Source organism: Hydra vulgaris, chromosome 08, assembly GCF_038396675.1.
Source record: "Hydra vulgaris chromosome 08, alternate assembly HydraT2T_AEP".
Taxonomy (NCBI): Eukaryota; Metazoa; Cnidaria; class Hydrozoa; order Anthoathecata; family Hydridae; genus Hydra; species Hydra vulgaris.
In genome coordinates, this window is record NC_088927.1 from 52,147,645 (window position 1) to 52,174,117 (window position 26,473).

Genomic DNA, 26,473 nt, shown 5'->3' on the forward strand with positions numbered 1-26,473 from the left:
ACTTTAAAAAAGATCAATAATTATAAGTTATTTGTTTTGTAACAATTCTTTTAAATGCGTTTAAATTTTTTTTTTTCTCTAATGATTTTAAAATTTAATTTAGAATGAATTTTTTTTTTTCAATTTGTTTTTACAAATACAATCTAAATAAGTTCTCTTTGCACATTTTCTAAACCAACATCAGTGTGGTAGTGCCTAAATGGAGTTCGTGAGCCTCTTAGGCAGAGAGGTAGGCTTGTGTAATCATCATTGAGAGACGTGTCCTTAACCAATTTATAACTGCTTCATACCTCTCACCATTCTTTATAGGCAGCTTATGTTATGCGTTTAAATTTATAAAATATCAAAGCAGTCATAGTCAAATTGTAAAGAAAAAAAAAATAAGCATGGTCAGTTACACCGTGCAATCGCATCCCATTACTGTCGAAGCCTGATATATATATGTGTATATATATATATATATATATATATATATATATATATATATATATATATATATATATATATATATATATATATATATATATATATACATATACATATAACATATAAAAAGATGAGATGAGGTTTGATAAAAATACTTAAATAACTGTTTAATAAATTTAATTCAATGTTAACTAATAAAGCTTTCAAAAATTAAACTCAATAAAACTTTAGACCTATCTAAAAAAAGTACTCAATATTGAATTAAATATTTATTAAAAAAAAAAAAGTCTGCGATAAAATAGTTTAAAATAATAAGGGAAGAGACTACATCTTCACTAGACTATCATTAAATAAACTGAGTAACATGACACAGATTTTGAGTGCATAATTAGGTTCCGTAAAACCGTAAAAATTATATTTTAAAACTTTGATTGGACACTGTCCGACCCAAACAAGTTTCGATCCGACATTTTGTCTGGGGTATTATAAAAAATTGAATTGAGCCGTTTTTAATGCAATATCAGGGAGAAATCAAACACTATCAAAAGCAAAGCTATTAGGTGATAAAAAAACCAAGTTGAAAAAGTGGTTTTATTTCTCCTAATCTAACTGGCACTGAAAGAATGGAAATTTATGAATTAAGAAAAAAAATTCAATTGAACAGTGAAAGACAACTCAATGCTACCTTAGGATATGTAATCCATGTATTATTGTCAAATTCAAAGTTAAAGGCAATTGATAAACAAAATAAAGTAAATATATAATCCTTTAATTTATTTTGTCATCTTTTAATGTACTTTGTCATCTTTTTAGTGTATTTTGTCATCATCCTAATTTTGTTTTGTCATCTTTTTATTTATTTAATTTTATTAATTGTATTTTTTTTTAATATACTCAAATGCTACATCCTTGATAATAAAGTTAGACAATTTAAACTTTTGTGGTTTTAAAAATTTCAAAATAGTTGCAATAATGAAAAAATGCCTTACAACTTTGTCAATAGTAAATTTAGAGGGATACTCTTTATACAATAGAATAGGCGAAGGTATTGAATAAGAGTTGGAGTTGTAATATATGTTGAATAGAAATCTGTCTTTTGTAGTTTTAGGGATAGGGTTTATTTTTGACAAAGATTGCACATACTGGTAGTACCGTGCTTAACCTGGTTCAATATTTGTCAATGCTTGAGATGAACGTTCTCACAACAACAACAAAAATCAAAAAATAATTAATAGATTTTATATATACATACATACATATATATATATATATATATATATATATATATATATATATATATATATATATATATATATATATATATATATATATACTTCCTAGTAGGGTGCCAGCCTGGGGCTAATAGCTGTCAACTGTGTATCATCGGTTACAATACTAAACAAAGCTACCATGAGTTATAGTTTCAGTGGAAATGTAAGTGTTTTGTTACTTTTAAAACATAGATTTACAAGAACCATAAGTGAAAGTCTTTTTTAGTAATAGCAAAATTGCAATACTTGATTTTTGCATGATTTTAAGTTGCATAATGTATGAGTCAGATTCGTGATTTTTTTTTGATAGTAAAGCAATAAATAGTTTCTTTTTTTTGCTTGATAATCTCCAACATTAGCTTTAAAAAACTGAGCTTGCCTTATTTATGCTGGCACATGAAGTCCTGACTTGTTAGTTTAATTCAGATTTATCTAAACCAGGTTCAGACCTTATTTATTTTAAAATCTTTTAATGTTATGAGTTTTTTTTTCTTTTTATTAATGTCACCATGTTATGAGTCTGTTTTTTATCTTTTAGTTGATGTCGCCATGTTATGAGTTCGTTTCATTTTTTTCATCTTTAATTTATCTTACAAAAGCATAATTTTTTTCCTTTAGTATAACTTCACTATGTAATTGTTTGTTTTTTTTCTTTTTATTAACCTCGCTATCAAAGTCAATCTCAATTTTTAATGTTCATGTCAGTGTTGGTTTAAGTTCTCAAAATTCTAAAAAAAAAAAAACTAAAGTAAATGCGTCAAGCATTTGATATGACAGAGACAGAAAGAAATAAAAGACCATTAAATAAAATTTGCCCAAAAGATGACAAAAGTTGATTTAACAATATGCAAATTAACTGTTGCAAAGTCAGTGAATTACTTAATAGATTTTAGTTGCTTTAAGTAATGAAACTAAGTTTTGCTTTTTGCTAAAGCAGTTGTTTTTGTTGTAAGTTGTTTGTTAATATTACTAAAATAAAATAAAAATTTGAATAAAATTAAGTAAAAATTTGAACAAATGACTAGAATCAGATCATGCTAATTTTAAAGATGCATAAAATAATACTAAACCCTTTGATTTGTTTGGGAAATAAATTTTAGGAAAAAATTTAATAAATTTTTCATGTTGAAAAAAAGTGTAACTGAAGTAAAGATTAATAATTGTTTTAATGAAATTCTTATTTAAGACTATTATCATAAGGCTGTTGCACATTAAAGAAGACAATCAAATTTTTGGTTTTATAGATTCTGAATTATGTAATAAAGTATTGAGCATCTTGTTGAATAACGATAGCGTAAATATAAGTTTAGTTTAACATTTAAAAGTGTAGTCTCTAACTAATTAAACGTAAAAGATTTTTTGATGATAAATCTTTTGAAGTTGATGGTTGTTTTTGGATGGTGATAATTTCGATGTTCTTTTTTAAACAGCCTGAAAATCTTTGTATGAATGATTTAAAGCTTTTCAAATACAATAGAACTGGTTAAATTCCAAGTGATTACATAACATAATTATGTAAGAAAAAGTATTACCAATTTTTGTTCTTAAATGGATATGACTCAAAGAACTATTTCCTAAAACTTATCTTTTCCAATGAATATTATTAATAAAGTGATTAAAGATGATTGTAGTTGTTTAAAATTTACAATCAACGATAGGTCAGATATCTAAAGACGATTTTGAAAACAAAATTGCTAAATCTCTGAATATTAAAAAATTAAGATTCAATTAAAAAATTTTGAAGAAGTGTTCTGTTTTCTTAACAAAAAGATTTCATTTTTTTAAAAAAATAAAATCTTTTTTTCTAAAAAAGAAATTTCTAAAAAAAAGAAATTTATTATCACTTTATTACTACAAGCAATTTATTTGTAAATTAAAATATGTGTAATTTTTTTCTCACACAAAATATTTTGCATAGATGTCTGGTGCCATGAGCTTAGCATACAAGCACACAAAATATTTTGCATAGATATCTGGTGCCATGAGATGAGCATACAAGCACATTAATTGAAAAGGTCCCTAAGACTCACAGATTTGCAAAAATTCAAGATCCACAATAATAAAAATAAAAGTCACAATAGCGGTCTGTTTGTTTCAAGATCCAGCCCTTATTAGAAACATTTGTTTAAAACATTTTTTTTTTGTATTTTTTTGAAATTTTTAGTCTTCATTCTTTTTGTTTAGATGTTTTTTAAATTAGTTTATGAAGATTTGCTTTTTTACTAGAGCAACTATATCACTGCCCCTGTTTTGTATGTGTGGGAAGTAGAGAGTGATAAAAGGGTCATTCCATGCCAAGTGGTGCAAATTTTAATGAGGTCCCTCATGGACCATCTCAGATTTTATTGAAATTTTTTGATTTTGTACATATATATGTTAAAAGCATGTTTTGAAAATTTTAGATCAATATCTAATATGGTTCTTGAGAAAACGCTATTTAAGTAGTGGGCTATTTTGCATAAAGTTTCACTCTACAAGAAAAAAGGGTTTTTTCATCATTTTTAACAGCCAATAACTTTTGAACAAGTTAGTTTTATACTTCAGTTATTATAAGATAGCAAGTGTGCTGTGGATACTTTGAAAAAAGAAAAAAATATTATTTCTGGCATCTTAACTTTTTCCATAATGGCGGGCTAAAGTTGATTTTTTTGTTTTAAGAATAAGTTTTTTTGTGATTTTAAAGACCTTAATCTTAAAAACTAGTTACAAAGTTAATACAAATCAAATTGCCTGCTGATCTACATGTGGTGGATAAACATTTTTAAAAAAATCAGTTGATTAAAGAGCTGCATTCAAAAGTTATAGGTCTCCAAAATGAGTCAGATCGAGATTTTCGTAAAATTGATCTGTGATGCAAAGCATCTGTTACCTAAGATGGCACTTTTTTTTTTTTATAAAATTTTTTATACGCATCAATTAAAGACTGTTAATTAATAAAAACCAAAAAAATTAATGGGCGCTTATTTATAACCCCCAAAAGGTAGTCTCTAAAAGTCAGGTAAATTTTCCATAAAAAATTATTACTTTTTAAAAGTTTAGTTATTGTTTCATTTAATTCTATATTACTAGTATGTCAATCTAAAAAGTACTAATAAAACCAAATAAATTGTTGTATTTTAGAACTAATTAATAATAAGTAATATGCCTGAGCTTTCTACTTGCTGTATTGGTAAAGCATTAAATGAACAGTGCTATCTATCTAATAAAAGTAAACGCTACCAAGAACTGTCTAAACTAAACCAAGAGCTTATTTCTTTGAGAAGCAAAATAAATCCCATAGATTTTATTTGTAGCTATCACAAGAAAGTTTACTTGTCGAGGTATGAGAATGAACATCGCAGGTATTGTTGTAATCCGTTGAACAAGCACGCAAAAAATGTGAAAAGTAAGTTTCAATATTTAATATCTTAATTTAATAAAAATACCTTAATAACACTAAATAAATTTAAAAAAAAATATTTAATAATTATTTCCGTTATTTTTTAGACTCTTTTAGAGTTATCAGTCTTTCATATGCCAAAGATTTTGGTTTAATACCTGGTCAAAAAATTTGCACTAGTTGCAGAAAAGTTCCGAATTGCAAACATAATACAAAAGAAATGAACTCCAAGAAAAAGAAATTTATGTTGACAACCATACATTAAAAGAAGATCTTAATTCAAGTATTGCAAGTTTTGGATGCTCACCTCTAAAACTTGTTTCAAAAAAAGATAGAGTTGCATATGGAAAGCGTAAAATTGATAGCGTAAGAGCTCATACACAAAAGGCTGTTGCCAATGTGCTAGGTTTAGAAATAGCTGCACTTTGTGGAATTGAATCACCCTCAAAAAAATGTTTGAAAAAAACAAACACAGATTTAGACAATATTATGACTCAAATTAAGTCAAAATTTGAAAAAACATTGTCAAATTCTGAAAAAATCACACTTCTTACACTCACTCCAGACAGTTGGTCAATAGAGAAAACTCAGAAGTTTTTTTTTACTTCAAAAAGATCTGTAGTACAAGCCAGAAAATTAAGTAAAAAAAGTGGAATACTATCAAAACCTTCTCCAAAATCGGGTAGAAAACTAAGCGAAGATGTAATTACAGAGGTTGTTCATTTCTACGAATGCGATGAATATTCAAGGGTTTGTCCAGGAAAAAAAGAGTTTGTTTCAGTTAAAGTAGATAGTAAAAAGCAACATATCCAAAAGCGCCTTCTACTAGTCAATATGAAAGAGCTACATATTGAGTTTAAAAAGAAATATAATTATCTTAAAGTTGGATTTTCAAAATTTTGTGAGCTAAGGCCCAAGTGGTGCATTCCTGTGGGTGGTGCTTCTGGTCTGCATGCAGTTTGTGTTTGCCAGTACCATCAAAATGTAAAGCTCCTTGTACAGAAAATTCCTGGAATTTCTGATTACAAAATCTTATTAAAATTAATGGTTTGTAGCATTGAAAATAGAGATTGTATGCTGCATAGCTGCGATAAATGTCCTGCTAAAAAGGTTTTGTTAGACTACATTGACACTTTGTTTACAGAAAAAGAAATTAGTGAAGTTAACTTTTATCAATGGCAAAAATCAAATTACCAATGTACTTTAGTACCAGCAACTCTACCTTTAGATGAATTTATTGAAATGGTTTATGAACAGTTAGATAGTTTACGAGTGCATCATTTTATATCAAAAAGTCAAGCCACCTACTACCAACATTTGAAAACTAATTTAAAAGAAAATCAAGCTTTGGTTCTTCTTGACTTTGCAGAAAACTATAGTTTTCTAATACAGGATGCAGTGCAAGGTTTTCACTGGAATAACAGCCAAGCAACTGTGCACCCCTTTGTTGCGTATTTTATAAAAGATGGAAAACTTGATAGTCAAAGTTATTGTGTTATATCAGATCATCTGAAACATGGAACAGATGCTGTTCATTGCTTTATCGGTAATGTTATTGATAAACTTAAACAATTACAAACATTTGAACACATTATCTATTTTAGTGATGGAGCTGCATCACAATATAAAAATTACAAAAATCTTATCAACTTATGCTACCATAAACACGATTTTGACATGACTGCAGAGTGGCACTTTTTTGCAACATCGCATGGTAAAAGCCCTTGTGATGGTGTTGGTGGAACAGTGAAACGTCTTGTTGCACGAGCCAGTCTACAATCACTAAACGATCCTATTGACACACCAAGCAAAATGTACAGCTGGTGTGTTCAACACGTCAAAGGAATATCTTTTTTTTGTTGTTGACAAAGTTTCAATAGAAACACATACTACAAACTTCAATTTGGAAGAGAGATATCGTTCTTGTTCGACAATACCTGGGACACGAAACCACCACAGTTTTATCCCAATGTCACTTACCTCAATAAAAATAAGAAGAGTCTCATTTGATATTATTTGCACTAATGTGGATTTTTCTACTTGCAGAATTTATATTAATAAAATTTCCAGTTACTCACCAGGAGAATATGTGGCCTGCGTTTACGATGCTCAATGGTATTTAGGAAATATTCTTAGTATTTCAGAAGAGCATCAAGATCTTAATATGAAATTCATGAAAAAGTCTTTATGTAACAAGTTTACGTGGCCATGCAGAGATGATCTTTGTTGGGTACCTCTAATGCATATTTTATGCAAAGTGCAATCTCTTAAAGTCCAGTCAAACAGTGGAAGATTTTATAGTATTGACTTAAAAGAAATCAATGAGATTATTTTATTATTTGAGAAATTTAACTTTTTGTAAATTTTATTATTTTTGTTTATTTTCTTAAAAACATTTTGTTTGTTTTTCATTAAAAAAATTATTGTATTATAAAGAGGGGAGGGGACAGAGGGGAGGGGACTTTATCTATTGGGATTTAAAAGTTCTTTATCTAAAGGGATTAAAAGGCTTTAAGCATTGATATTTTTTAATTGATATTTCATAATAAATAACATTATATAATTCAATGCATTTATTTATTATGTCAATTTCAGAATTTTATGGAAAATTTACCTGACTTTTAGAGACTACCTTTTGGGGGTTATAAATAAGCGCCCATTAATTTTTTTGGTTTTTATTAATTAACAGTCTTTAATTGATGCGTATAAAAAATTTTATAAAAAAAAAAAAGTGCCATCTTAGGTAACAGATGCTTTGCATCACAGATCAATTTTACGAAAATCTCGATCTGACTCATTTTGGAGACCTATAACTTTTGAATGCAGCTCTTTAATCAACTGATTTTTTTAAAAATGTTTATCCACCACATGTAGATCAGCAGGCAATTTGATTTGTATTAACTTTGTAACTAGTTTTTAAGATTAAGGTCTTTAAAATCACAAAAAAACTTATTCTTAAAACAAAAAAATCAACTTTAGCCCGCCATTATGGAAAAAGTTAAGATGCCAGAAATAATATTTTTTTCTTTTTTCAAAGTATCCACAGCACACTTGCTATCTTATAATAATTGAAGTATAAAACTAACTTGTTCAAAAGTTATTGGCTGTTAAAAATGATGAAAAAACCCTTTTTTCTTGTAGAGTGAAATTTTATGCAAAATTGCCCACTACTTAAATAGCGTTTTCTCAAGAACCATATTAGATATTGATCTAAAATTTTCAAAACATGCTTTTAACATATATATGTACAAAATCAAAAAATTTCAATAAAATCTGAGATGGTCCATAAGGGACCTTTGCACCACTTGGCATGGAATGACCCAAAATTCAATCTTTCAATTTTATGTCTGGAGAAAGTAACTACGAATTACTTGATGATTTATTAACTACACAACAACAGCTAACAGATGCTATCAAAGGTTTTTACTACTTTTATATGTTTTATGAAGTACTTAGATTAAAGTTGGGGTTGGGGGCAGCAGGATTTTGTATATTAAGTAGAAAGTAGTATTAGGCAAGTACACACATCTACTAATGGGTTTAGAGTGTTGACCATTAATATCTATGTATAAAATAAATTTTTAATGTCAAAATTATATTACTTATATTAAAAAGCAATTTCACTTAAACCTTCTGAATAAAGTCTTTCTTTAACAAAGTTGTTGAATGTTTGAATAAATCAGTAAACGTATTTTTTTCAGTAGCTTATCTAAATGCTTTAATGGGCTTACCTTATTTTGCACTGTGTTTCCAAACATACACCATATATATTTTTAATCCTTTATTATGTTTTAGGTTATGTGCCTAAATCAGTATTTTGGGATTCTATTGAGCCAAAACTTTTAGTATGTGAGACAGTTCGAATGAGTTCTATTAACCAAGAAGAAACGAGTATTGAAAAAGATCTTTATGATAATGTAATTTTTAGAATTTGTTATTCGTCTCCTTAAAATATTGTTTTTATCTTTAGGATTTGTTTTTATTTTATTTTCTCCTTTTTATCTATTTTATTTTTATTTTTTAATTCTTTTGATGTTTTTCAAAAATATTAAAATGTTTATTAAATATACTAATGGAACTATTATAGTTAGTTAAATTGTTATACTTTTATGAGAATAATTTTTAATAACTTTTTGACTTTAGAATTCATTAATTGTTACAATGTTTAGCTGTCCTGAATATGGCTTGGTTGTCCAAGATCATTTTAAAACAGATACTAGTTATACTGGTAGCTTTTAATTCAATTTTTTTTTTGAATTTTATATTGTAAAACAATATATATATATATATATATATATATATATATATATTATATATATATATATATATATATATATATATATATATATATATATATATATATGTATATATATATATATATATACACACACATTGTTGGAAATACAGCTCTTGTCTGTTTAAGAGTGATCAATATCTTTTTTCAAAAAATAGATCAAATTATATTAAAGTAATTTAAATGATAAAATACAACTTTATAATAGAACTTAAAGTTTCATGCCTTTCAGCAATTATCAGCCATATTATTCAAAAATATAAAATAAAAACTACAAGTTTATAAACTTGCATTTTTCATTGCAATAAAAAATAATTTTAAAGTCAAATTTATAAGCCTGCAAGATCTGCAGTTATTTGAACTTCAGATCCACTGGCGTATGATGTTGAAAATGTTTTTAAAAGTTTTAATCTAAGCTTTCACTATCTGTTTGTAATTTTTGTTGGAGCAGGATCTAGAACTGTTTTTAGTTTTTCGCAAGTTCAAAAGCTAATTTTTGTGTGGATAGGCCATTGATTATTTATGTTGATGGAAAACATTTTCCAGCCATATTTGTTGGATCAGAGAAAAAAGTTACCAATATTGTTTTGGGAAAAGAGGTAGAAAAACTTCTTGCTATACCAAAAAATGCTGAAAGGGCAGGAAATCTAGTTACACAGACTAACTGCTTTGCTTTTGTTTTTTGAAAAAAAGCGTCAAAAAAATTTACTATGCTTGTTTGCATGCACCTCATCCATGAGGTGTTTAGAGATGTTTTCAAAGCAATATTTGGCCCTAAAACTGATTCAAATGTGTTCATTAAATTATCTAGGTTATTCTATGTCCAAAACTTTATAATTGAATAAAGTAGTTATAAAGTATATTATACAAAGTATATTGTGGCCCTGAGGATGGAGTTTCACCTACATTAGTCCTCTACTTAATTTTAATTGGAACTTACAACACTATGATTTTTATTATCTTTTTACATATTTAAGTACTTTGTCTTTGTTTTGTTAAACTATTTGTTTTGTTTTATTAAACTATTAAACTCTATTCAAAAAATAATACTCACCATCTAACAGGCCATTTATGCATTTTTTTTAATTATAAAGTATAATATTTACCTCATTGAAGCAGTTTAGAATACTGTCGGTAAATTGTCATTTTATTTATAATAGTAAGTTTTATATGCTCTAAACAAATGCTATTAGAAACTTTTTAAAACAGAAAAGTAGAAAATAATTGTTCTATACTTTTTTAATTTTGAAGCTTTTTAACTATAACATTTTACAAGAAGATAAAAATAAAGTTTACCTGCTGACTGCTAATTCTTTGTTGATGACATTTATTTTAGATTTATGGCTAGATTTTTTTATGTATAGCTCATACATTTTTAAATGTTTATTTTTTAATTATAAGATAATTTTTACTTTTCAATTCATGCATAAATGTAGCTTTTTAAAAACAATTTATTCTAATTTTTTATTTTCTACTTTTTAATCTCTTCCATAGTTAGGTTAATCATTTTTATTCCCTAATTATTTTCCATAGTTAGGTCAATCATTTTTATGTCCTAATTATTTTCCATAGTTAGGTTAATCATTTTTATGCCCTAATTATTTTCCATAGTTAGGTTAATCATTTTTATGCCTCAATAATTGGTACTTTAACAAGTTAATTTCAAGTTATTGTTGTTACACTTGTCATTATTTGAAATAGTTTAAAAGATTATTTTGAGTAATATATATATTTTTTATGTACAGGGTTATTGGGGATGGATACGCCTTTTTGTTACTTTATTCAATCAGTATGTTATTAAAAGCAAGATTTTTTTTTATCAAGTTATTAATTTTTCAAGTTAATATTTTTCACTTTTTTATTTTGATTTCTGTTTAAAAAGATTAATTTTAAATAAGTTCAGTAAACAATTACATGACAGGGTCAGCATAGAGATCAATGTGTGGTAAGAAAAACAATGCGTGACTTTGTAGAATTTGAGAATGGCGACCAGGTAACTACAGCAGCCATGATGAGTTACAGCTATTTATCTGCAATTGGTAATATGGATGAAGCTTTTAAAGCTATCAAGTCTATCAAAAGGTATACTTTTTTATTTATGCTGACATTTTTTTTTTAATTTAAATAAAGATCCCATAAAAGCATGCAGAAATTTGATTTGTAAAATATCTTTTTGCTCAATAGTATTTTTTATATTCTTAAGTATTATGTAATTTAGATAGCGCAACATTAGAAGCTTTTGTTTTTCCTTCCAAAGATAATATGCAGGTTAGACATGATGTAAAAACTCGGTAATTGTTACATTGTTAGATTAAATTTTTGTCAGTTTATAGTTTTTATAATTTTTTTTCTTTAAGAAGGTTAATATTTAACCTTTTTTTAATTAATTAAAGTAGAACAGAATAGAGATAAAGAATATAATGAAATAGTTATGACATTGTTTATTTATTGCTTTTAATTAATTTATTGAATAAACTTTTTACAAATATTTTTTGAATTTTTTGTTGAGAATCATTTTCTGAGTAAAATGATGTAACATTTTTATACAAAATAAATAATTTTTTTGATAAATTGTTAAATTTTTAACTGAATAAAAGTAGCCATCAAAGAAACTTTAAATGTTGTACAATATTAGTCGTTTTAAAATTATAATCAATTCAATAATATATTATATAGGATAATAAAAGTATAATATAGGTTTATAAAAAAAAGAAAAACTCATAGAAGACCTAAGGGTCTTGTTGTCAAGACCCTAAGGGTATTGACAACAAGACCCTTAGCTTTGTTTTTTAATTACATTTGTCACGTTTATAGTGTTGAATCTATATTTTTTTGTAGAAAGTAAAAATTCATATATATAAATATTTAGAAGTGATTTAGAAAGATTTTACTTCATGAAAATTAAAAATATAGAAGTATTTTATTAGTATATAAAAATATTTGTTTAAGTTTTAAATGTGTTGTAATTCCATTATTGAGAAAAATTAAAATATTTTAAAACTTCTTTGTTCCATAAAAAAGTTCCTTGATAAGATCTACAAAAATTTATATGCAAAAAAGGCTGTCAGATAAACTTTTTATTTCAAAGCTAGTATTTTTTTTTTTCTTTATGTGAGTATAAATTGCAAAAAGAAAAAAGAGAGGTGTTGGTTTTACATTTATATTTAAAGCAAAGAACATTATAAACCTTAGGCTTGTTTACATTAAGAATATTCATTTTATGTAAGATAGGCTTGGTATGATTAAAATGGTCTTTAAAGTTTATAAGGCATGCAGCTTCTTTTAATGATAAAGAGGTTCTAGTATACTTTTGTTTACACCACCCCATGCAGTATTAGCATAATTAATATGGCAATGAACAAATGAGTAGTAAAATTCTAGTAAATTATTTTTACTTAAGAGATTTCTTGACTTGTATATCATTCTTATACCTCTAGCTATTTTATTGTTTAAATTGTCAATTCGATTTTTCCACATGAGAATTTCATCAAAATAAACATCTAAATTATTTCTAACTTTGACTCTCTTTATTTTAGTATTATCAATAAACAGAAAAGGAATATTCTGAAGTAGATTTTTTTTTCTAAAACTGGATAAAAGAGGATCTATTTCATGGAGTTCACTATTCATTTTTTTCAAATAATATTGATAAATTATTGTCAGTTAAAAAAAGGTTTGTGTAATGACTAAACATTTTTTGTTAAATTTGATGCTTTATAAAGAGCGTTAATGTAAATAAAAGCAAAGGATCTAGTAAAATCTAAAGGATTTAATCCTTCTGGAATTCTCCAGCATATTGTTATTCTCCAGCATATTGTTATTCTCCAGCATATTGTTATTCTCCACCATATTGTTATTCTCCACCATATTGTTATTCTCCACCATATTGTGGTTTTTTAAACAAATTTGAAATACTTCTAGTTAGTTGAAATATTGCATGTTCAGCCAAATTATTTTTTTTAAATCTACATTTATTATTATATAATATCTTATTTATAGTTAGATGGTTATACGTTCTATTATACAAAAAACTTTCTAAAATTTTTGAGTTGAGTTTTGCTAATTCCCCTCTTTTAAAGATTGGGGTAACTCTAACCATATTGAGAACATCTAGATATACATCCATGTATTATTATTTTAGTTTTAGATGGACACTTGACACATGTTATCTTTCATGTCATACTTATTAACATTAAAAATAATATCTTGTCAATTTGCTTACTAGTTCAGTTGTTACACGTTCTACAGCCACTAGATGTTGCCATATCATTAGAGTTAAGTGCAAATTGCAGTTTAGTCTGCAAAGTGTAAATTGCAGAGACAAAGTTTAGCAATTTATCAAAAGAATGCATTAGTCAGCTCCAAACATAATTTTCAGCTCTTGAGAAGTTTTTACATGCATGCAAGTAGTCATTAGATTTTAAAATAATGATTTATTTTCACTCAACATCTATAAAATCCATTAAATCAAAATTACAAATTGCTAATTTATTTGAAACACCATCATCTCAACCGTCAAAATCAAAAACATCCAACATCAGCATAAAGTTGTATAGCATCAGCCTAAAGTCAACTCGTCTGCAACTAATCTTCAGTATTGCATTTTAAGCTGTTTAAAAAGAAGTTAATAGGTGATTGCAACTGGCCTAATTGTTTGCCACTGGCCTACTTGTTATGTAACAAATGTTATGCATCCAACATGTCCACACAAAAATATATTCAGTATTGCATTTTAAGCTGTTTAAAAAGAAGTTAATAGGTGATTCCAACTGGCCTAATTGTTATGCAACAAATGTTATGCATCCAACATGTCCACACAAAAAAATGAAAAAATGTAGGGGTACAAAGACTTAAAAGGAGGTGTCTTAACAAACTTAAAATGCTCAAGAGGTTGAATGATGCTGATAGCAAAAAAGCGCCAAAGAATGCTTGAAAACAGCGTAAGCTTAACTTTCATAAAGAGCAGCAAATAAATCAAGAACAACAGTGACTCCAACAGCAACAAAACAAGCCTAGTGTAAAATTAGTTTTGGGCAAAGCTGCAACATACCAAAATAGGGAATGGTAAAAATGCAAAAAATGAAAATGCTTTGTTTGGCTTTGTCAAACATGCATACCAAAAGTAATTGTAAAAGACGACAGGTTTTATTACACCAAAAACTGCACAAGGGATAGCTCAATACATCCTCTAGACCCTCTCAATGACTCGACATCACAGGATTAAGTTGTTTTTTTGATAATTACTTGTATTTTTATAAATTTGTTATTATTGGTTGCTTTTTTTAATTAGGCATTCTTTAAATTGTTTTTTGACTTGCATATTTCATTTTCCTATGATGTAGGAATAGAACAAAATGTTTTTTATTTCAATTAAATAAAGTTTCTGTAGCAAACATTAAAATATATTTGACTAGATCCAAATATATTTTAATGTTTGCACAGTTTCAAAAAAATTGTCTTTTTTTTTATGTAAAAAAGATCAATTAAACTATAGTAAACTCGTTATAACTGGAATCCTCTCTCTGAACTCAAAATTCTACTTAAGTATTTTCAAAGTCCTGTTGAATCCAAACATTTACTTGAACCCTTTTTTTTCACCCCAGGAGGTTTGAATTATTGGTAGTTTACTTTGTTATATTTTATTCCATTTTACTGTATTTTATATTAAATATATAATGCTATCTACAATATATGTGAATGGAATAATAAATATAAAATAAATAGTATATAAAACTACGTACAAAATATGTGAATAAAATAAAAGTATGTGAATGAAATAATAAGTGTTTGAAATAGATTTTACTTACTTTTTCAAAAGATTTCTACTTAGTACTGATGACAGATAATTTAAATTTGACTCTTACTAATAACATACATTTTAAAAATAAAAATTTCCTTATCTACTTAACAAGATCATTCATTCAGTATGGCGCTTGTATATTGTCTTCTAAATATGAAGCAATCTTTTTTGTCAATTAATTTTTGTGAAAAATGGAAGTTTAAATGTTTTGTGCAAATTACCAGAAATAAAATAGTATTTTCAGTTATAAAAAATTAAAGTTTTGGGTTAATGATTAAGAAAAAGTTTAAAAATGGATAAAAATGAGTAATTATGATGATTTTTTTTTAAGTCCATCTGTTTGGGAAAATATGGCACGAATGTGCGTTAAGACAAAGCATCTGGATGTTGCATTTATGTGCTTAGGTAACATGGGTAATGCAGCAGCAGTGAAAGCAATTCGTGATGCTCAGTTATCAGAAGTTGAAGTTGATGCCCATGTTGCAATGCTTGCCATACAAGTGGGAATGCATGTAAGATATATTTTAAAAAGTATATGCAATATGCATCTTTACACACACATATTTAAATGTGCTCATATATATATATATATATATATATATATATATATATATATATATATATATTATATATATATATATATATATATATATATATATATATATATATATATATATATATATTATTTAATTAGTTATAATATAATTAATATATACATATATATATATATATATATATCTTATTTATTTAATTAGTTATAATATAATTATAAACTAATATTTTTAATGTAATGAAACAATTACAAAGCAAAATTTATTTACTATATTTTATTTTTACGAATATCTATTATGCAAAAAAAGAGGTAAATTAAAATTAAATACATGTTTTGTTAAAAATAATGAACAATGATAATTAAAAATTTAATTTACTCATAATTTATTAATATTTGGGTGTATACCCGTTATTTGCAATTATTGCTGCACATCTTTTTGCCATAGTATAAACTAATTTTTGGAATGTACTTATTGAAATGTTTTTCCAACATTCATTTTTATTTTGGGTCTTAATAAGTTTTCCTAATTTATTTTTTACGTGTGCTCAGAGATTTTCTATTGAGTTCATGTTCGGTATTTGGGCTGCCCACTTCAAAATCCAAATTATCTCATTATGGAACCAAATTTTTACTACCTTCGCTGTATGCTTTGGGTCATTATCTCGTTGATAGACCAAATCAAAGGTAGATTTTCTTCTGCAAATGGTAGCATAACATTCTCCAGTATATTTAAGTATATTTCTTTGGTCATATTTTCATTATTCCAAAAAAGGAGGCCTACTCCATAATATGAAAAGCAACCCCATATTTTAATACTTCCACCACCATGTTTGACCGTTTTAACAGTATATCTAGAATCATGTTCTTTTTTTTTTTGGTCTTGCTGATCTGACCCAAACAAGTTAATTTTGGTCTCATATGACCAAAAAATATTTTGCCATTCTGAAAATGGCATGCCCACATGCTCTCTAGCAAAATCTTTCCTATTTTTAATATTATTTAGTGATAAAAATGGACACTTCTTTGGTACCTTTGCTTTAACATGTTGTTAAGTAAGCTTTTTTCTAACTGTTAAAGCATCAATTTGCAGGTCAAGAGTAGTTTTTATTTTTTTTTGACATTGCAAAAGGATTTCTTTTATATATACACACACACACTTGCGTATCAATCCAGATATAGCTGTGCATAAAATGTCACTCATAGTGTAATACTGAAATCTACATACCATTGTCTGTCAGGTAATTTTAAACGCTTGTTATTTTGCTAAATGATGAGCATGTCGCCAATTAGTAAAGTATGGCTTGTGCTGACTCACTGTAAGTACTGGTATTAGCAGTGCGCTTCAATTAAGAGTTATTGCAAAAATTCAGTAATATTTTTTATGCAAATTCTGTTCTATTCCATTAAATTTAAAAATTTTCAAAAATTAATAAAATTATGTTTCTTGTAACAAGATTTATCTTTTTTCTGTTGATTATTTTTTGTAGTTGTTTAAGCTTAATGAGTTTAAACTTCTCCTTTAAAAAAAAAAGTGTTTTTTACTCATAGGAAGTATTACCTGACAGACGACAATATGGAAAACATTTATTATGGCAATAAAAGTTTGATTTTTTCATTATTTTTTTCTTCTTTGTCTTAGAATCTGTTTAGATAAAAATTAGCATTTTAAATGTTAATGCTTATTTAATGCAGGGGCATTAAATTAACATTTGCTGCAGTATTGAATGCCCCTGCCTATGTGACATACAGTATGCTGTCAGCAGTAATTTTTCATGCCTAGTTAATTTCAGTTTGAAGATATATTCGTACTTAAAGGAAAAGTTGTTTAGTATTGCAAAATACTGTTTATAATTGTTGTATACTTTAAAATGCTCGAACTTTTTATATCATCTCATATGTTTAGTGACCTTATGAAATGTTTTTTTTTTTTTTGTCAAAAATATTATTTTTAGAATGAAAAAATGATTACTTTTATTACATTTATTATTATTATTATTATTTTTATTACATTTATTAAAAACATTATTACAGACTAATATCAGCCATAATAAACATTTTTTTCAATCGATGTATTAATGAAACCAAAACTTATATTGTTATTAATTTTTTTTTTTTTTTTGCAAAATTTTGATTTTTTTGTTTGATTAAAAAAGCTTAGGGCACATAATACATAAATTTTTTAATTTCACTAATTTTTAAATGAAATATTGTAACAATTGAAAATCAAAATATATTTTTCTTGAAAATGTAATTATTTTCATTAACCTTAACAATACTAAATTTGATCATTTTGCTTAATACTTTGCTTGTTTTAGATTTCAATATAATCCATGGTTTAAAAACTGTTATTTTTCTAATCAGTTAATTAAGCAGATAACAAATAAAGGTCTTTTTTTAAAGTTTCATATACATGAAGTTGCAAAATTATTATTATTGCTAAAAAAGATTTATGCTTTTTTACAATTTATTTTTTAATGGCTATAGTAATAACTATCACCATATATGGTGAATGAACTATTTGATTTTATGTTATTGCATAATTAATATTTTTTAAATATATTTACCTCATTATGGCCCAGGGGGTTTTAATTTTTATTTATACTTGTTGTTATATACCTCTTTCTTAACTCCATAACCCTGAAACTTTACTGAGCAAGGCGGCTACAAAGAGAAACAAGTTTAAAATACTTCCAGGGATTTGATGGGTCTAATCTCTGTTTCTCTTATTTGTGAGGATAACATAATTATAAATGTTATATTAGTAATTACTTAAATAAATTACAGTTATATTATGTGTGTTAAATTAGGAAGAAGCAGAGCAGTTGTACAAGAATTGTCATCGATATGATCTTCTTAATATCTTTTATCAAGCTTCAAACAATTGGACTCAGGTTGTTTTTTTAATTATTAAAGTCAATTTATAATATAAAAGTTTTTAGTTTGTTGTTGTAACATTTTATTTCAATTAGTTCTTGTATTCTGTAATTTCAATTTGTTCTTGTATTCTGTACTTTCAATTAGTTCTTGTATTATGTACTTTCAGTTTTTTCTTGTAATTTGTACTTTTAGTTTGTTCTTGTAATTTTCTTGTATTCAAATACAACGTCATGATAAAATATTTATGTAATAGGCTATTGAATGTGCTGAAAAGCATGATAGAATTCATTTAAGAACCACTTTCTACTGTTATGGACAATACCTTGAAGATCTGGGTAATAAAGAAGGTGCTGTTGAAAAGTATGATTTTTTTTTTCAGTGTACAAATATTCATGTTAAATATATTAAAAGTTTAATAAAATTATTAACATGTTTAGTTTTGAAAAATCTGGTACTTTTCGCTTTAAAGTACCAAGAATGATGATGGATGATGTGGATGAACTACAAGCATATATTCTCAAAAGAAAAGACAGGTATGAGTTTTAGTTATTAAAGATTTTAATCCGTTAATAATGTTTCTTTTGTTATTACCAGTTACTTTTAACCTGAGAATAAGACATGATATCTAATAAATAGAATTAATCAACATTATTAACTGTCTAATTCTAACTCTGTCTAACTCTGAACATTATTAATATTATTTAATTAAAATTGCCAGTTGAACATTATTAATACAAATAACAATTTTTTAAATTTTCAAATAAATCTTATAGTTTAACAGCATGCTAAAAAAAAATGTTATAAAAAAAAGTCTGAAACTAACTCTTTTCAATTATAAAACTGTTCATGGATTTGTGTTTCATTCTTGATTTTTTTTTTTTTTTTTTTTTTTTTTTTTTTTTTTTTTTTTGATGCCACGAATCTAAATGTTGAAAATACCTTTGATTGACATTAGTTTTATTGTAAAAACAGGATTATATAATAAATCCACATATTTCTAAGTTCTATTTTAATGGCTTTATAAATTTGAAATTTTGTGTAAAGATTAAAGTTATCTCCATTATATTAAATTATCGAATTGAAAAAATTAAAAGGAAAAAACAAAAACAAAAATTCGTTACATTGTGTTATATTAAAAAAAGACGGAATTGGGCAGTAGCTAGAGAGATCAGAGCAATCTTTAGATTTTTTAAAAATTACAACCACAAGAGCCATTTTTCAGCAGGCAAAAAAGTAAGATTCAGTTATTAACTTAATTTATTTAGCTTAGAGAGAAAATAATTTGTTCAGAGAGTATTAAAGAGAATCCTGGTAAAACACTTGTTTCTCTGAAATAACACAATGAGTGTGATCATTGGATTCAAGTATCAGAAAAGGTCTTATGATACTTGAATCCAATGATGTGTTATGAGATTTCGCTGCGTAACGCATTTCTAAGTAACTCAACTTTGCAAATTTATTTTGTATTGTTAGAAGTTATATTGCGTCACTTGCGTCTTTTCAAGTATCACATTGTAATTAAAGTTATTTTATTAACACGTTAAAAATCAAACAGTTTTTTTTTTTCTCACTATAGCAAAAGTTACAAATAAAATCTAAGTTCCTATTTGAAAAATCATTTTTATTATTTTTTTCAAATATGAACTAAATTTTATTTTGAAAAATATATTTTTTTCATAAAATGTAAAATGATATTTGTTTATTTTCTTATAATTTTACAGTTGGTTTTTGGTTAATTTATGAACTGTTAATAAATTTTTTCTTATTTATTTTGTGAACTCTTTTTAATAATGTTTTTAAACAATATAGAGCTTTTTTTTATTATTTATCAGTTACCGATAACATATTCATGATCATAATTTATTTTCATAAATTAAACGAACGTCATTAAAACTTTACGTTATTGAATTAACAATAAACAAAATATCTTATTAATAAAATATTTAAATCAAAATAAATTGTGGAATTTTTAAACTATTATGACAAAATAATTTTTATATTTAAAAGTAATTTATATATTTAATTCCTTAAGATGAAACTTAAAACACTTTATTTTTTTTAACTAATTTTTAACAACAAAAAAAAAATTGTTAAACAAACTGTTTCTTTAACAAAAAATCTATTAGTTTATAATTGCGGTTAAATGCTTTTACTTACGACTTTATTTATTCTGAATAAACGTCACGTTAACAACATCGAAAGATAATTTAAATATTCTAAAAGATAAAGGTTTTTGCATAGCGCAAAACTGCTGAAGGCATAGGCAAATTGCCTTTTCGCAAGCAAAATGCGAGCTGCGTAACGCTTCTTAACAAGGCCTGTATATATCAAGCGTTACGTTATTCTATTGTTATTTTATCCCATGCCTTCATTATAGCTTCTTTCAAGTTGTCTTTGCGTCTAAATGCTTGTTTGCCAATTTTTCTGTCCAAAAAATACCACCAATTTTCTATTGGATTCAAGTCTGGATTTTGAGATGGCCATTCCAAAAGACTGATGTTATTTGTGTCAAAGCATAACTTCATTTTCTCAATTGTTAAGAAGCATAATCTTATTGGAACTGTTGCTAGTGTGGCTGGTAGAGAATAAAAACGCAAGACCACTAGTGCAATTGATCAAAATATCATTAATGTCATCATTAATGTGAAAAAAAATAGATTTGTTTTGGCAGCTAAATAATAAGTCATTTCTTAAACATGACATCTTTTTCCTATTATTGTAGTTCTAGGTTTTCTTTTTACATTATTACAATGATTTTTTTATAAATATTTTTATGATTTTTTATATCATCTTATTGACTTTTAAAAATCTCCTCTCCCTACTGACTTGCTATGGTTTAGCTTTTAATGTTGTTTTAGCTAGTTATCAATGTTAAAAATTAACATTTTTGTAAATTTTTTGAAGGGAGTTAATGAAATGGTGGGCCCGATACCTTGAAAGCTTAGGTGATATGGAAGCTGCATTTTTTTTTAATAAGCAATCTGAAGACTATTTATCAATGTTTCGCATACACTGCTTTTGTGAAAATATGAAAGAAGCAGAGCAGCTTTGTCAGGATACTGGAGATAAAGCAGCTTGCTACCATCTTGCATGTCAATTTGAAATTTCTGGAAATATATCCCAAAATCAATCCATTTTTTTTCTCGTGCACAATGTTATTCAAATGCAATTCGTTTAGCAAAGGTAAAAATTTTTTAAAAAACTGTAAAATGCAAAATAGTATAAGTTTTATGTATTTGTTCCATGTTTTATGTAAAATTGTGTGAGTATTTAAAGTTTTATGTAAAATTGTCACACCTGTCCAAAATTGGTAGAAACTACTTTGAAGCCCTCCAGAAAAACCCTTTTGAGGGATGATTTTTGTAATATTCCTGATCACAAAAATGTAAAATTTGAAATCATCTGTAACCGTCCTTGGAAGAAAACTTGATTTGAAAATTAGATCCTACACAATAGAGAGAAAATGAGAGCATTCTGTTTATTTTGATTTTCTAGAGCATTCAAATTTGAAAGTTTATATTTAAAAATAAATATTATCATATGTGTACATAACTAGTTTAAAACATAAGGTAAAGAGCTAAAAAACTTTGTGACATTTTCATAAAGTGATGTATTCTTTAGTAAATATTAGTTTTTAAATTCTACATTGCAAAGCATTAACCACACATGAAACCACAATCATGTCCATAATATTGATAGAAATAAAAAGAAGTATTCTGTGTGTTCTAAGAAGGAAGAAAGTTTTAAATTACTCATTCCTAAAAAAAAAAAAAATCTTAGTTTACTGGCAGAATAAAAAAATAGTTTTTACTCCCAATTTAGATATTCTTGCTGTTGTAGTCCACGAGACAAGTTTGCAGCCACTTTCCATATTCTGGATGGTCTACTGGCCTCTTGTATCTGCTCCAATGAGACTTGAAGCTGTGGTGAAGAGTTTCAGTGGCCTGCTCACTATATATTCTAAGGGAGTCTTGATTCTTTTCTATGAAGTGTTTGATGTGGTAAAACACTGCATGGACTTTTGGAGTAACACTTACTCTGTCAAGAGCCAGATAGGAGGCTTGGAATGATGATAGTTTTTCATAATAGTCAGGTTCCAGGGTCATTCCAAAGCAGGCAGACACCACTGCATCAAATTTTCTCAGTGCATCAACAATGCCAAAAATGTTGAACGCACAGTCTTCTTCTGCAAGCCTTTGAAGGATATCTACATTTTTGAGGAGTTTTCTACACTCATTTCCTGCAAACTGACCACCATGGAAAGGCTGAGGCTTGATGTGAAGAGCCTTGGGCCACTCATCAGCTTTCAACCACTCTTCCTTCAATGCTCTGAACAGATGGTTGACTACTCCAAGTAAGAGATGGAGTTCCATTGGTGGAATGAAGTCCAAGACTAGGACATTATCAGGCAAGCTTAAAAGAGGCTCATGGACAACATTCTTAAAATCTTTAACTCTTTTGTAGTCCTGACCATTGTCCTGGAATGCTTTGAAGCATTTTCTCAATGAACCAAATGTTCGAGGACTTCCACATGCAGACAAATCCTTTCAACTTCACACCAAGTGCATGGGTGAGAGCTTGAATGGGACTGAAAACCACAGATAATATTGGCTAACTTCAAATCACATGAGATGAGGAAATGGGCACCCTCAGGATGAATAAGATTCAAAATTTTTCTTACATTGTTGTAGTTTTCTGGAACTTCTTCTGCTACAGCAACAAGAAGTTGACGCTTCACTCCACTTTCTTTAGCTACTTGTGATGTCAAGGTTTTCTTGCAAAGTGGAGACCTAGACTCTAACACTTGCTCCATCTCTTGAATGCCCAGACTGACCTTAAAGAAGCCACCACCACCATCTAGACCAAGCTTCACAATGTGCTGTTTATAGACTTGTCTTTGAAGCAGGACATCATTCAGAAGTTCTCCTAGGTTTTTGCAGTGTACAACCAATTGCTTCCTTCTCTGTGATTTGTCATTGAAGACTTCAATGTCAGTTTGAGTGAAATGAGCAGACAGCTTCTTTCCAATCTCAATAAACTTTGTTTTAAAGTTGGGTTCCACAACGTGACTTTTGGTGACTTGGTTTATGGTAGGCACCAATTTATTTATTGAGGAATTGGACAAACCAGTGTTGACTTAGACATTCACCAGACCTTCTGCTGTCAGTAGTGGGGTGTCTCCAAAAAGTTTTTTGGCACTTGATGATCCTAAAATAAAGTTGAAAACATTTATATATAGTTGTATTTGTTTGCTACAAGTAAAATAGACACTTAAAGTATAATGATATTATGATGGATAAACAAACATAAGTAGTAAAAAGCATTTGACTATCTAATTAACAAATTTTGATCTTCGGCTAGGTGCTACTCTAAATGTGTAAGAAAATATGCATTTACTGATTTGACACTACACTAAACCTGGATAATTATTTGATATGTTTGATTCAACTAAATTCAGCTGTAAGTTAAGTTTGGTGTACTTTATCATGCAACAAAGTAAATTTTGTACTTATTCAAACATTGCCCTATCTCAAATTTAAGGGTACATTAAACACTAACTAATCTTTTATTTTATTATAAGAGATAACTAACAAACATATCTCTTTTTACAAGGGGCTTTTTGATAACGTGTCTGTGATTTCTTAAAATAGTAAACTAAGGATAAGAATGCTTAGTCTTAAAGCTTGTACATAACACAATAGTAATTTTAGCATAAATTTATGTACCTTTTGTGAGACACAAAGGGCGGCCACCTCTGCTTTGTGCAAGTTTGACAGTTCCATGTGGAGATGCTTCTTTGACAGTAACAACTGAAGCTGCAATTTGCTCACTGGCAAGAGAATCCCTCATTGCTAGTTTTCTCATGTTTTCACGAAATGAGAAGTCAGAGCAGTTATGTGATATTTTTTTTCCAAGAATTGACAAGCACTCTGAACATCTTTTTTGGTTTGAAGAAGACTGTGAATGTTCAGAGGAAGTCTCCAGTGGGTGTTTTTCATAAGACTTCAAATGTCCTATTTGACAAATCAGGCAGTCACAGTCCTGTTCCCGAGTTGAAGGTCTGACTTTTATAGTTTCAAATTGAAGCATAAGAGGAAGTGAAACATTCTCACCATTTTTCTTCTTTCCAAGAGCAATCCTGCATGTGTCACAAATCCCTTTTGGAACTCTAGAGTCTGATATGTCAAGTTTAATTTGGAGCACAGTTTCAATTGTATTGATCAATTGATTGTTCAACTCTCTTGTACATTTTCTCAAGCAAAAGATACAAACTGTTTTTCTACAGTCTTCATGAGTTTTCTTTGAGTTTGGCATTTTTCTGAGACTTTTAACAAAACTTTGCTCAATAAAGGTCTAATTCTAAAGGTAAAGTATCAGAGAATTTGCTATTACCCGAAAAAAAATTTGTTGACTTTTAAATATTTTAAATTCCAGGAAAGCTAAAATTATTGCAAAAAAAATTGTTATTTGAGTATTTATTTAAGTATTTGATTGCTATTTTATCCTAAAATGCTGCAAAAATGCAAATGAGATATTAAACCATTGTTTTAAATCATCTTAAAACAGAGAATTTCTTCAAATCAAATTTTCTTCCACGGACGGTTGCAGATGATTTCAAATTTTACATTTTTGTGATCAGGAATAATACCAAAATCATCCCTCCAAAGGGTTTTTCTGGAGGGCTTCAAAGTAGTTTCTACCAATTTTGGACAGGTGTGTTGTGATGGCTATAATGCCAGTTGTGTAAAATTAATGGGTAAAATATATATTAAATATATTTTAAAATTTCAAATTCATTTTGCTAGGAAAAACAGCTAGATCAAGAGTTTATGAATTTATCCATGCTTAGTACTCAAGAAGATATGCTAAGCTGTGCCCAGTAATATTTTTATTACTTTATTTTTTATTATTTAATGATAATAGTTTATTCATATAATAATAAATACATATAAATAAGTATATATATATATATATATATATATATATATATATATATATATATATATATATATATATATATATATATATTATATATATATATATATATATATGTATGTATATGTATATGTATATATATATATATATATATATATATATGTATGTGTATATATATATATATGTATATATATATGTATATATATATGTATATATATATGTATATATATATATTTATATATATATATATATATATATATATATATATATATATATATATATATATATATATATGTATATATATATGTATATATATGTATATATATATATATATATATATATATATATATATATATATATATATATATATATATATGGATATGTATGTATGTATATATATATATGTATATATATCATATTTTACTGATGCAAAAAATATTTAACAGATATATCTCAAAAAAGTATATTTAAAATATATATTTATTTAATTGAGTTTACAGAAAACTTTTTGAAAATCTGTAAAAACAGAAAGTCTTTTATATATTTTTAAAGCTAATTTACTTACAATACATAAATGATATATAGTTGAATATGTAAGAAACAAAAAAAACAAAAATGCAGCACAACACTTATCATTGTTCTTAGAAAAAAATTAATGTTGAAGACTGCACATCTTTTGTAATGAACATACTTTTTAAAATCAGTTATAACAGCCGCCATCTACAGGAATTTAGAATTCAAGCACAAATTATAGTAAAGAAAACCATATTTTAATAATTAAAATATTTACTACCAATGGTGACAGTTAATGTGTATTAAAAAGTTGTGATTCCATAGTAACAGGAAGTTATTAATTAAAAAAAAATTTGAAAAAATCTCAAATAAAATAGAAAACAAATTTTTAAAAATTACTTTATTATGAAAGCATTTTGATGAC

The 26,473-nt window shown here is 26.8% G+C and overlaps 1 protein-coding gene across 1 annotated transcript in view; it reads left to right on the forward strand.

The window, feature by feature from the left end:
- The first annotated feature begins 8,343 nt into the window (after positions 1–8,343).
- Positions 8,344–26,473, forward strand: part of LOC136083943 (intraflagellar transport protein 140 homolog) — a 36,305-nt gene continuing 18,175 nt past the window's right edge. Inside the window, 12 exon segments of the mRNA XM_065803900.1 lie at positions 8,344–8,495; positions 8,872–8,993; positions 9,220–9,304; positions 11,116–11,159; positions 11,292–11,452; positions 15,502–15,682; positions 18,531–18,614; positions 18,854–18,960; positions 19,038–19,133; positions 21,505–21,724; positions 21,727–21,783; positions 25,407–25,480. Of these exon segments, the coding sequence (XP_065659972.1) occupies positions 8,420–8,495; positions 8,872–8,993; positions 9,220–9,304; positions 11,116–11,159; positions 11,292–11,452; positions 15,502–15,682; positions 18,531–18,614; positions 18,854–18,960; positions 19,038–19,133; positions 21,505–21,724; positions 21,727–21,783; positions 25,407–25,480 (1,307 nt within the window). The 5' untranslated portion in view covers positions 8,344–8,419.